At 36.9% G+C, this 13,973-nt stretch overlaps 1 protein-coding gene across 2 annotated transcripts in view; it reads left to right on the top strand.

The window, feature by feature from the left end:
• The window catches only part of SEMA5A (semaphorin 5A), a 318,052-nt gene that overhangs the window by 196,268 nt on the left and 107,811 nt on the right, over window positions 1–13,973 (top strand). For both annotated transcript variants that reach the window (XM_041411823.1, XM_041411824.1), the window contains one exon: window positions 1,018–1,222. In XM_041411823.1, coding sequence (XP_041267757.1) covers window positions 1,018–1,222 — 205 coding nt within the window. The remainder of the gene's footprint in view (window positions 1–1,017; window positions 1,223–13,973) is intronic.

The following is a 13,973-nucleotide window of genomic DNA, read 5'->3' as shown; positions in this document are numbered from 1 at the left end:
TCCCATAATGAAATAATTTGAATTTTTTTTAGCATTTGTGGATTTGGAACAATCACTCAATTTTGGATTGAAAACATGGTAATAATAATAATAAAAAAACTGGTATGGTTTTGCACACTATTATATTGCTCATGCTGTAATTCTTGGCATAGTTTATGACATAGTAAAGCAGAACGAAAATGGTGACTTACTTATGCCTTTCACGTCACCCAAATATTTGATAAATGTTGTGAAGTAGTGCTTTACTTCTCTGATGCATTTATTCCTGAATAAACATGTAAATGTTTATATACTCCTATGCATTAAGAAGCTCTCTCTTTTGTTTCCTCAGTTGAACGCAAATATGTTAAAGTTAATTCCCAGTTATTTTGCTTTGTTTATTTGTGTTTGAAACTTGTCCATGCAGCTAGTGGATGTTTTTCTGTAAGAAAAGAGCACTGTTTTCGTAGTTAAAATATAGTCAGTTTTAAAGAAAAAAAAAGTCTTTGCTGTGGATAATATTTATATAGAGCTTTGCACTGTCCATTTTTGCTACTGAAGATGGAGTCCTAAGAAGCTACTAGAACTGCATGTTGTACTTTCACCTGGGATTCCTGTCAGACCCTGGCTATGGTAGGGCGTGGGGTTTCCTTTGAAAATTTGTTATATCAATAGCACTAAGGTCTATGAAAATTGTAAAGAAAACTAGACAAAAAATAATTTGGTTTTTGAATGGTAGTTTTTCTCCTTCCTGCCCTATGAACATAGGATACAGCAAAATATTTCCATAATCCACTTGTGCTGGTCAGTCTGGTGCTCTTCCATATTGTTTAGAACTGGAGGGCCTCCATAATACTGCCTCTGAGCTCCCTGAGTCCTTGGACAGTCTGGTTAGCGCCAAAATGGGACCTGAAAGTCGAATTCCACATTGTTATTATAAGATATGCTCTTGCTTTTATTTTCTTGAGCTGTAAATCAAAGAGTAAATCTATTGTTACTGTTGGCACATATAGTCATGCTACTTTTCTGTCTTTACAGTGTGGCACCATGGACCAAGGTTTGTATGTAAATCTGACTGAGAGAAATCTTCAAGATGCACAAAAATTCTTCTTAATGCATGAGGTTGTTCAACCAGTTATTCCAATTCCTTACTTCATGGAAGACAACAGCCGATTTTCCCATGTGGTTGTGGATGTTGTGCAGGGCAAGGACATGCTTTTCCACATCATGTACCTTGCTACAGGTATGAATCTTCCTTGCTGTGATAACTGCAAAAGTTTATAAGATCTTTGGGTTTTAATGTTCTGTTAATTACTTATGAAGTACATGTATGCCTTGAAAGTCAGCTTTTCCTCTTTGGCACAATCACCTATCTTCTACTTTTTCTGAATAGATCAATTTAGCTATTACAATGTCTTTTATGTTGTTTTGTGAACTCCAATTTTGGTGTCTGTTTCCTGTTCTCCTTGAAGCTGTGAAGCTTGTAAATCAAATCAAGCGTTGGAAATTCTACAAACAGGACTTCCAAAGTTTCACCATATTTTGTTCCATTTACTTAGTGAAGGGTTCAAAGTTAAGGGCCCAAGACAAGATTGTTTAGGACTGTCTGATAAAGAAATAACTTTGTAAATATCAAATACAGCTGCTCTTTCTATTTTGGAATTTTTTTCTCAAATATATTTTATTAACTTTCCTTTTCATCTCATTTTTAAGATATTCATCATGCAGTTTTATGCCCTGCCTCATTATTTGTCCATTTATATGTAAGCTTAGTATGAAAAAAAACCCAGCACTTCACTTTGTATTGCCTTGGTTAGAGCTATTGCCTTCTTCGTTCAAAATTTCAATCTTCTTAAAAATAATGAGGGTGTTGGAGAACTGTTCTGCAGAACAAGGATGTCCCCAGCTGAGACTGAAATACTAGATTGTACTAATATGCTTAAAGCCTCATGACATAAAACTTAGGATAGTTCTTAAGTACTTGGGCTTATGCACATTAGTAGGGAATGGTTCATCAAAGCAATGGTTTGTAAATGTTCAGTTTGTCTTGCTGTTTGTCTCCTTGAAAGCTGGGCAGTAACAGAAAAGCTTTTGATATTTTAAAATATGCTTGGATTTTACCAGTTCTAGTCAAAACAGCCTGCTGGCTGGTAAATCAGAGCATTTTAAGTTAAATCATGCCAATGATAAGTGGTGTTTGTATTGTAGAGGCCTCCTGACCAAACCTGAATTACAGATACATGCACTGAGTTGATTTTATATGAAGAGACTATCACTGCATTGTGGCATATTTACATTATTTGCAGTCTTGGAAGCACAAAGAGTAATGACTTTTGCCATAATTCTGATTGTCTTTAGGTTTCAGTTTCCCTTGATGTGTAACCATTTACATTTGAGTCAGCAAGTGAGGATCTAAAATTTTATGCTTCACGGTTCATTAATAAATTGTGTTTGGGAGTGATTCTTTTTGTGCTGCTAAAAAAAAAGATACTGCTCCTATGCTCCTTGTGATATATGTTTGCCTTTCACTTTCATTCTTCCCTGTATGTCTGGTTTTGATCAGTCATGGAAGCAGGGTACAGCAGCTGGATCTTTATTCTAAACTCTGCGTATGCTTTCCTGTAAGTGGACAGTATATGTTTTATAAGTGTGAGAAAGTATATGATAAAACCCCCATTCTATTCTCGCCCTTTTCTTGATGTAGTCAATTCTATTTCACATGTATTTCACTGAATCACAGTGAATATTGTTAACATTCCTTCTACCCCAATGGAGTGTAAGTGTTAAGACTTTTCTAAGAAATATTAATATTCACTTTTGGTAGAATTTGAAATTACCACACGTTTGTATACAAATACCACAGGTACACTGCATAAGTGTAGTTTAAAAATCCCAAGGTATACCAAATTACACAGTATAATTTATTTATATATTAAGATTTTAGGAGAAAGGTGGGACTTTGCCTTTTCTGGGGTACAGCTCATAATTTTAATTTCATTATATTGTTAATTGTGCAGCATCTTATTTCTCCTGAGCCCTGCCTTTGCTTATGTAGAAACTGTGGAGTAGTTAGCATTGAGTTTTCATCATAAGCTAAATATGGTAAAAGATTACTGAGAAAAATGCCACTACTGTAAGCAACAGAAGGTAAAAGGCAGCAGCCTTAACTTTGAAAATAAATGATAATTTTGGAAACAACCCAAGTTTAAGGCTTTTGAATTTCCCCAGTGTCCAGCTTTACTCCCACATAAAATGTCTTTTACCCCAAGCTCCTAACACTATAGAGCATGTGTGTGTTTGGGAGAGATGAAAGATTGGGCTGATAGTTACTACCAGTCTGAGAAATGTTGCCATTATATCTTTCCTGGTTTAATTTATTTGCATTATTAAAAGTGGTAACAAATTAAATTTGGAATTAAACTTTTACCACAATGCTCCATCTTTGAAAAAAAGACAAAGGAATAAAAGCTGACAAGCAGAAAAGGCCCTGGGGGTGCTGGTCAACAGCCATGAAATGTGAGCCAGCGTGTGCCCAGGTGGCCAAGAAGGGCAAGGGCATCCTGGCCTTTGTCAGCCACAGTGTGCTCAGCAGGAGCAGGCTGTGATCTTCATCCTGTGCTCAACCATTGGTGTGGCTGCACCTTGAAACCTGTGCTCAGGCCCTCCACTACAAGAAGGACATTGCAGTGCTGGAGAGTGTCCAGCAAAGGGCAACAGAGCTGGTGAAGGGTCTGGAGCACAAGTCTTGTGAGGAGTGGCTGAGGGAGCTGAGGTTGTGTAGCCTGAAGAAAAGGAGGGTCAGGGGGAACATTATCCTCTCTACAGCGGCCTGAAAAGAGGTTGTAGCCAAGTCGGGGTCAGTCTCTTCTCATGAGTAACAAGCAATATGACCAGAGGAAGCTGCCTCCAGTTTTGCCAGAGGAGATTTAGATTGGATACTAGGAAAAATTTCTTCATTGAAACAGTATTCAGGCATTAGAACAAGCTGCTCAGGGAAGTGGTGGACTCACCATACCTAGAGGCATTTGAAAGACGTGTAGATGTGGGGCTTAGGGACATAGTTTAGTGGTGGATTCATCAGTGCTGGGTTAACAATCAGACTTGATGATCTTAAAGGTCTTTTCTAAGCTAAACAGTTCTATAATTCCATGACCTGGGGAGCAGGAGTCTAGTGGGCATTTCATCCCTGGAACAGTCGAGAACACTTCCTTGGAGCACACTCCTCTGGGCACATGATGGAGAAAAGGGTGATTTGAAACATTTAGCGTGGATTACTCAAGGGTTAAGCTCATCTGAAAATGTGATTACTTTCTGTCCTAAAACATCTGGATTTGTGCATGAGGAGAAAGTAGTTAGCGGACTTTTGACACTGTCTCCCACAATATTCATATATCCAAATTAGGATATAGGGTCTATATGGATGGACAGCTGGATCTATAAAACCTGCTAGGATGTCAGGCTCAGAGGGTAGTTTTAATGTGATGCGTAGAAGTGATAAGGAGCCAAGTACTGTCCTATTCAACATTTTTTAATGAATGACCTGGAAGAGGACAAGGAGTGCGCTCTGTCATGTGGGCAGGTGGCGCTGCACGAGGGTACCAGCAGTTACACTGGAGGATGTGCCATCCAAAGGACTTAGGCATGCTGAAGCGGTGGCATCACTGCAAACACAGCCAATAGCATCTTGGGCTGTATTACTTGAAACACAGCCTGATCAAGGGAGGAGGTCGTTCCCCAGTTTTGGCCTCTCCCAGTTCAAGAAGGACATGGATAAAATGGAGCAAATTCAGTGGAGAGCTGCCTTCTGTTGGAGGCTGGAGCACCATGCCCTAGGAAGGGAAGTTGAGGGAGCTGGCCTTGTTCATCCTTGAGGAGAAAAGGCATTGTGGGGGGCCTACAGGGAGTTTACATGGAGAATGGTGGCATGCTCTTCACACTGGAGCATGGTGGGAAGACAAGAGACAACAGGCAGAGAATTTCAGACTGGATATAAAGAAAAACTTTCTCATTTCTATGACAGTCAAGCAACAGGTTTTGCAGTCTCCATTCCTGGAGGTTTTTGAGACCAGACAGCAACACAGTCTCTTATACCAGTCTGTCTTTTGAGCAGAAGGTTGGACTTGAGACCTTCTGATCTTCTTTCCAACCTAAATTATCCTGTACTTATAGTATGCCAGTATCATGTCAAATTTTTGGGGTAAATTGCATTTTTATTCAATGCTGTAATAATAGATGCCATTGTACTTTCTGCTGCCTCTAGGAAAGTACATTCAACTCTGATGTAAGTTCTGCCAGTATGCAATTTGCACTTAGCAGTGTAAAGCAGGATGGGCCCAAACCGTGCTGTGAGAAGTGTACACCACATAAATTTTGTAGTTATAATTCCTTCCAATGTTCTCCAAAAAATTGTCTTTTAAAATGCACAAAGCTTAGAGGAAAAGTAGGCATACAGATTTGATTTAATAAAAATGTTCTGCTGTCTTTGTTGTTCAAAGCAAAATTCCCATTTTTTGAAACAGATGGCCAATAGTTAAGAGAACGGTCTTTCTCTCACCTACCCACCCTATTGTTAGAATACAAATATTACAGGGGAGAATGACCCTGGGAGTATAAAAGTATAATCTAATTTGATTAAACCTTAAATAGATGTAGTATTACTGATGTAATATTACTTTAGGAGGGACAGGGAGTAAGCAAACAAATGCATTAATCTGCTGATTCAACAGTCTTCATTTCCTAAACCTTTGCCAAGTCATCATTCTGCTAGGAGATTCTGGTGTGCTAGGGCTTAACAGCTACTGTTTATATTAAAAATATGCTTTGGTACTTTGGAGAAACATCTTAATCTTTCACTGTACTGACTTCTAAGAGAGTATGAAGGGATATATCAACTCCTACACATTTTGTACTGCTGGCTTTAGGCAAGAAGAAATCCCTGGAACAATTTTCCATGATTTAAAAAGGAAGATCAAGGAAAGCATGCATGGATGAAGTAAAGCATTCATGATATTCTGAGCTAAAAATCATCTATAACAATTCATGAAAGGTAGAGCAAGCTATAAAAACTAAATATCCTTAAAACTCTCTAAGTTTGAAAGGCTTCTTTCTTCATAAAAAAAAAAAAAAATCCAATCAATATATCATAGTTTGTTTCCCTTCATTTTGTCCCTTCTCCCCTATCTTCATATTTCTTTCCTCCGTTTTATTTCTTCCCTACACTATAAGTGCCTAGATGCCCCATGGTTAAAAATATTACTGATAGGTTTAGGTCAAAATAGGATGCTGCAGCAGGAGCAGGTAGCCCTTATTCAGAGGACTTCTACAAATGTATTTATTTATTCAAATGAATAAGAAAATTACTAGATATAGTGTCTGGTTTGAGGGCATTATGAACATATAATAAACATGGGAGGTCAGAAAAGGTAGTACTTGCACTGTCTGGTGAAAAACTTTAAAGGCCATCCTTAAAAACTGCTTGGTGAAAAACCTCCCGTGTTTTGTTCTGTTCTTCAATCCCACTGCTCAGAGAATGTCCCCTCTGTATCCTGAGCAGAAGTGGTATATGCCCAGCGGTAGATCTCAGTTACTGGGGTTTATAGTACAGCATTGATGAAATTGGAGTATGACTGACCTGGAAAGAGAGTATGAAACCTGAAGCAAGATTTGTCGTTGGCTACATTGCATGTATCTAAAGAGTGAATTGCTCACTGAAGTGAGTCACAATTTTTATGCCATAAAACCAGGTTTTATCTGAGGCTTAAAGGTCACTGGAGGACATTACAACAGGCTTCCAAGAAGTTCTAAAAATTGCAGGTAGCAATGCCGAGAATAATGACAAAAAGAATTCTGATGAAACACATAAAGCAGTTATAATTAAAAAGTAGAGAGGTTTCATGAAGATATTTCAAAAGATATTTTTGGAAAATGCAGATAGAAATTTTATACATTTGCCTTTAGAAGTGTTGAAACAGGTAGTAAATATCCACAAATGTAACATTTTTTTCTCATGAAGCCCTGAAACTGTAGATGATATAGAAACTAGTCCCCATCTAATAAAGAGGTTTGGAAGTTTGCTTGAAACTCAGTTTAGGAATGCCATCATAACAATTTGTATTTCTTCTCTTTGTCTTGCTAGATGGAAGTAAACTGATGCAAAGTACTCGCTGATATTATTTCTCTGTGATTTTTTTTTACAGTTCTATATTGTAAATTTTGATTTGTAATCAGTACACTTCATTTTTTTATTTTTTTTTTAGGAAACAACCCAAGGTCTTAGCAAGAAAAAAAGTCTTGTGTGTTGTTACTTGAAAGTCTCTGATGAAATATTGTCATTTTCCTGGCAGACTACAGCTTCTGATAAAAGTGTGCAGCTTTCACAGTTCAATACACATGGTGTCAGAATATATGTAGCATCTGTGCAGTTGCCATCCTGAAAGTTATGAGCAAAAATATGTGCTTATACATGTTTCATACATGGTGAAGATAGCAACAAAGTTTAAGTTGGCTGCATTTTTTCCAATTTGGTGCTATTCCTGACTGCATTATCTTAAGTGCATTGAGGTTCTTGGAAGAAATCTGTAGATAATTTCTGTATAAAGGAGATGCAGACTTTTCATCTCAGTTAAGAACCACTTTCTTTGTTTAGAATTGCAATATGAATGCATAAACAATAAGGACCAAAGTAGTTGTAATTTGAGACAGAAGTCACCTGTGAAAGTAATAGGTAGTCTATTGTATGCATTTATCCTTTCTAGCTCAAAACCAGAAACAGTGGAATAAGAGTACAGATGGATAATGGGGCATGTACACTGTGGCACAGCGTTGTCACTTTTTAAAAACCATTTCTCTTTTGTTGTTGCAGAAAACACAGTTGTTTTGTTTTTTATGCCTTTGCTTGACAAAGGTATAGTGCACTTTTACAGAGTTGTAAAACACCCTTGCAGTGGCTTTAAAGCTATTTCCCTGTAAGTTGTTGCCTTCTGGCCTTATACAATGCTATTTTAAGTAGCTTGAAGGAAGGATACTCATCAGTTACTTTGAGTGGGAAAGGTGGTTCATGTTGAAAGACACCAGTGCTGACAGCAATGTCAGAGTTTCAAAAAGTCAAAGAGGGAACCAAAAAATTAATAACCTTACTCTCTTCTGCTTTTGCAGTGACACCTGTTTCTGATAAAGGAAGACCCTAGCTGAATTAATACTTTGTTTATATTGTTAATCCTTTCAGGAAAAAATTTGCTGCAAAGTTCAAAAAAAATGTAAAAGATTGCATGGTTTTGTCTTGAAGAGTTTAATGATCACTCTGGGATTTATCCTTGCTTTTCTAAGAAGGCTTGCTATATATTTCTGCTAGCATATTTATGTTATTTTCCAAGTAGAATATCTCTAAAGGCAAAGAAGGATAATGCAAACATTTGGTTTTTTTCTATGTAAGTTAACAAAAGAAATGTTGATTTTTTCCCTGTCTTATGTATTGTGTCATCCATACTGGGCTAAGTGGTTTTATAATGGTACTAAATGAGAGTGGCTACATCTAAAATCAGTGCTACAAAGTTATAAATTATACTGTGTGGCTCCAGAGGATCAAACTGGGCATTTAAAATGTCCAGCAGTACTGATTTCCCTTGGCTTTATCACTGTGTATAGAGATAAATCATTCTGCCGGATCTAGTTGGTGAGCTTTCTTAATAAATAGATGGCTCTAACTAGAGCTGGTTAAATTATTCATTGACAGCAATTTATATGTGAGAATTGCAGCCCTTTATTTGGTTCACAAATTACCCAGCACTAATTTGTATTCATTTTTTGTTTTTATAATCAACCCACAAATAGGTCATGATTTTGATTAGTTTGTTGTTGCTATTTACTCATAGAGTTTGTTCATATTTTAGTTATCAGGTTCATGAATTGTCTGCTGCAAGTAGATGGTTTTCTGTTTTCTCAAGGGACAAATTTAAGTAGGAGAAGTGCTTTCTTTCTGTTCACAAATTATCATTATGTCTTTATAATTGCCCAGCTCTGTCAGATAAAGACTATAAATAAATGTCCGAAGAACATACGGTGTGTGCACTTCTGTGCTGCCACTGGAAATCAGAATTGCTGCAAGAAGAAGCTACTGGCTAAAGAACAGCTGGCTCTGCTTGCATGGGAGTGAGATTAATGCATGGGCCAGGGAGGGAAACAGATTGTAAAGAGCTGGAGACAAAGTCCCAACCTTCCATTAAAAAAGAACAGCTCCTCTTTGTCATAGTGATGCTGAGCTTTCAAATCCTGTTTGACTACTTTATAAACTTAGAATGGCCAAGTAACCTTTCCTTCTTCCTTTTTTTTTTTTTTTTTTTTTTTTTTTTGGAAATATCACTTCTTCCTGAAGAAGAAATAGACTTGACAACGTCTATGTTCGTTTATTATTGGGTAATTCTAATGCAGAAAATATGAAGCTGTGTGCAAGAGAGGTATCTTACATGGTGCTCAGTGTTGTTCTGCTGTCTCCAAAGCTAAGATCTCTTATAATCTTTGGCTACCTTCAAAACTCTCATTTTTCCCTAATAGGTGCATTGCCAGTCAACAGGCTTGGTCTTAATTTTGGAAACAGTGTTGGAATTAACCTTATTTTGGGTTTGAAATTTGATGTTTGTACCAACTGTGTAGCCCTTCTGTGAGTACACAGTACTCAGGAATCTTCCTGAGAGATGTGGGGAAGAAGCTTTGCTTCTGAAGGGATTTGACTTTGTCACATGTTGCTGAATCTTCTTTAGAATATTCTGCAGGGCCTTTTACTTTAAAAAACTCCTTTCTGTTAAGGTGGACATGCCTAGAAGTGACTGAATAAACCCATGCCAACCAAAGAAGAAAGTGAAATAGTTAGATCACGGAGAGAAAAAAGTTGGAACCTTACATGAAACTGAACTTCGACCCTAAAAATACCAAAGTTGGATCACAAGTATTTGTCCATGACATATACAAGATTTAGTGTGAGCTGTCAGGAACGCAGTCATTAAACAGGCTATTTTACTGAATTCCTGGTTTCATTCTGCATAATTTTTCCTGGTAAACCTCAATAAATCCAGAGGTTTACAACTAAGCATTTTCAAGCAGTGGCACTAGTGATCATTGGGATTTTTTTCCCCTTGCTCTGGACATGGCAAATCTTAACAAGGCAAAGAATTTTTCAATAATGATATGCCTTACTTACTTTGTTATGTGTCTTGCAAGTCATCCAAATGTGAAGATGCTTGATTATATTATTTTGTGATATTTCTGTGAAGAATCCTGTAATCTGCAGGTTATATCACAAAAGACAGATTATGTTCCACGCAGTTTACTTTCATCAAGTCACTGTGTAAGAGTCATAATATTTGGAGCAAAGAGTTACTTGTTTACAGATTCATTCTTCTAATTTTTAAGGGTGTTTTATTTTTATTTCTTATCCCATAAGACTTGGAAGTTTGGTTCTATGGCTACACACCTTTAGGAGGAATAGCAATGACTGCAGCCAGAACAGTGGTTACATCACTTGCCTAGGAAATACACAAAGATTTTCAACTAACAAGCTCTGTGAGACTTTCTGACTATTGCCAGATATCCTGGCTCCTAGACCATTATATAAAGAATATAGTGTAATATGACTCTATGTGTTGTATACCGTCGCTATGTACTGTAGCCATGGCTACTTTAATGTAGTAGGGACAGTAATGAGATGAACAACTTCTGGTGAGAGGTTCTGAGATTCTTTTCTCTAATTTTAACTTAGTTTCTGTTTCTTGTCCATTTAATTTCTTATTTGTTATGATTAGAAAGAAAAATCAGCATCATTCTTTCAATCTCTATTTCTCAGCAAAAGCTATGTTTTACACTGAAATTGCTGCTGAGGTTGTATACGGATGTATGTTCTGGATTTGACTCATCTAGGAGCTGAGGCACAGGGGCACGTGCTATGCAAACTACAAATGAGTTTGAGTAGAGGACAGTTCCTGAAACTTTCTCTTCAGTCAAGTTGGTGATGCTTCTAGATCTGCACAGTAGTCAGTTGTCTTTCTGAAACTTCCAATGAAAATGACCACATATGACTTGGTTAAGAAATCAGGCAAGGTTTGTGTGAGTTATTATCTGAGAAACAGTTTTCTCCCCTTGTGCATCTAAATGCTTCTTTGATCTGGGCACTGAGAAATTTATTCAGTAGGAAAGCACTATCATATTCATAGCATGTGTTGGGTCCTACAAGGTATTTATTGTTTTGGTGGTACAAAGTAAGGCAATAAAAAATAATAGGAGTGGTAAGCACTCCCTGTCCAGTCAGATCCAATCAGAGTTTATATATCTCAACTTTGGAAGACTGGCAGGGATCCAGTGCTTCTCTTGAATAGCAATTTTTTCCTTTGAGCACAGTGTGGCATTCTTCACTGCTGCTCTGTGTCAGATATCAAGGCTTAAATCCCACAAACCACTTCATCTTGCAATTAATATCTATATTTATTACCTACTGTACAACTTTAGTTGGAGGTTATACAACTCTTGAGAGGTACTCATCTCCATTATCTGACAAACCCAGTCCTAGATATTGATTCAATATTTTAAAAGACCTCTTCAAAATTTGAATGTTTTCTCTTCATGAGAAGTTTATGGGAAGTTAATATAGACTTTGTTTTGTAGTCAATTTCAGCAACCAGTAACAACCTTATAGTTTTATTTCTTTGTCTTTTTTAGAGTCCAGGATATTGAAATTGCGTGTCTCTTGACAAATGTAATGTTTCCCATTTAGAACCATAAGAACTCTTATGTCTTCTTTGCCTCAGGCCTTCATGTTTTGTGTGTGTATGTGTCATTTTTAGTGCAGTAAAAGCTAGATTTTGCCAAAACAAAACAAGGGACTGTAGTTTCTGTATATCACCAAATGGGCATTATCTGGGACAGGTGTTATTCACGTCTAGCTCTTGATATTGGATCTGCTTAGTTATTATCTAACCGTATGTAGTGAGTAAAATTTTGGAAATAAAAGTGTGTTGTCAGTCACAGTCCTCTCCGCTAGTTGTATCTGAACTGCTGCCTATCTTGTCCTAGTTTGTCTGGAAGTACAAACTAGGTAACTCACTGTCTACTACGTACAACCTTAGTACAGCCCTTTCACAATCATTTCTTCTGATGGTGTTGTTTTGAAAGAAGGATTCATGTCCAACAGACCAAAACATTTGAGACTTAGGAAGATTTCTGGTGGGAATCTTGGTACTGATAGTCTCATGGCACATGCTCACAGGTCAGTGTGCATATTGGCAGCATCTCTTTGATTCAGATGTAGTAATAAATGTACAAGCAACACTGACAAATATGTACATTTTGTTTTGTCTCTAGGTTTGGTACCCCAAAATGGTCTTGGTATTCTATATAATGTAGAATGTGACATTGTTGAAATCCATTCCTTTTCTAAGCTGGAAGAATGTTTCTTTTAATGTGCCAAATTGTTTTAGTGTGATGCAGGACAAAAAAAATGTTTTACTGGCCTTCTTTGAGGACGCTGACATAATTTTTCATGATCTTTGCATTTATTTTTATTACCGAGTACTTTTCTAGACAGAACTTGAGTAATTTAAATAAGAATTCAAAATGAGAATATTGTTTGGTAAAATCAAGAAATGTTTGCTCAGTGTTGTTACAAATCATGCCTTGATCTACATAGCCTACTTGACATTTCCTGACACCTCCCCAAAGAAAAAAAAGAAAGAGAGTGTGAGGTACTAGAGCCAAGCTTGAAATTCTTGTCCATCATCTCTTTGCCAAGTCCTGACAAACTGCTTTTTTTTCCTCAACTCATTAAAGCCTCATCTGAAGATTTTATTATGTAGTTTTAACCATATCCTCTCTGCTTAAATTGCATTTCTTAAACCACTGGCAATAATTAAAGTATTGTTATTCACATTTTAATATAGCTTCCTGAAGGGGTTAGAAATGGGAATACCCTGTATAAGAACATGATCAAGTGGCTATGCATAGAGAAAACTGGATGCATTTCTCAGGGATTATTCTCTGCAATAAACACATCAGCACAAGAGAGGAGGGTCAGTCTGCTGCTGACATCATCTGGATGGCAGCAACATCTGTGGGGGTTATGTAGAGCTGAGGTCTAATTCCTCATAATGTTCAGAGCTCAAAGCCATTCCTTGCACCTCCTTGTTGAATGGTTGATCCAGGAGAGAAGGGGCTGCTGTGGATGGGGAGGAGCCCTCCCAAATCCACTCACTGGCACTGTTTTAATGTGCATGCAGAGCACACAGTTCCTGTAGCCATTCAGCTATCAAACCAAGTAGGTAGAGAATTCAGCTAGAGAGATTACACCTTTTTCCTTACTCCAAGGACTATTAAAATATTTTTCCAGTGTCTTTTTAATTAAGAAGTAACTCCCAAAAATCCCTAAGGACATGCAAGACACCTATTCCTTGCAGGGCATAAAAAAAAAAAAATCATTATTTTACTTGGCTGCAACTGAGACTTTTCTGTCTTTGGTTCAACTGTCTACTAAATACTGAGGGAGAATAAAGTACCTACCTCTCACTGGTTTTGCATTTGTCATGGAATCAAATCAGTGGCCGAGCAAACAGCATAACAAAAGAAGTTTCAGTAGGGAAATGTACCTGTTAAAATATTTGTGATTAGATATTGCTATAGTTAAATAAAAGAGGAAGTGAAGTTTCAAGTTTTAAATTTTTTCACTTTAGGTGGTGTTATTGTTTGGAATACTGTTCTTTCATAGTTTCACACATGAAATCGAGAGAAAAAAAGTTGGCAATTGAATCCAGATTTCACAAGTCCCAAAATTGTTTAATTTAAAAAGTGTATTTATTATATATTATGCTTTATTTGTTCTTTACTAAAACATTTATACTTGAAAAATAATTAGATGAGATTGCAAATAAAAGACAGATAAAAGATACCTCTTCATAAAATCTTAAAAATAGATAATGATTTATCTCAGCAAGTAAAAGGAATGTATCAGAGAATGAAAC

This window comes from Onychostruthus taczanowskii, unplaced genomic scaffold (assembly GCF_017590055.1).
Source record: "Onychostruthus taczanowskii isolate IOZ18803 unplaced genomic scaffold, ASM1759005v1 scaffold37, whole genome shotgun sequence".
Classification (NCBI taxonomy): Eukaryota; Metazoa; Chordata; class Aves; order Passeriformes; family Passeridae; genus Onychostruthus; species Onychostruthus taczanowskii.
The sequence above is the reverse complement of the archived record's forward strand: the minus strand, read 5'-3'. Positions and strand labels throughout refer to the sequence as shown.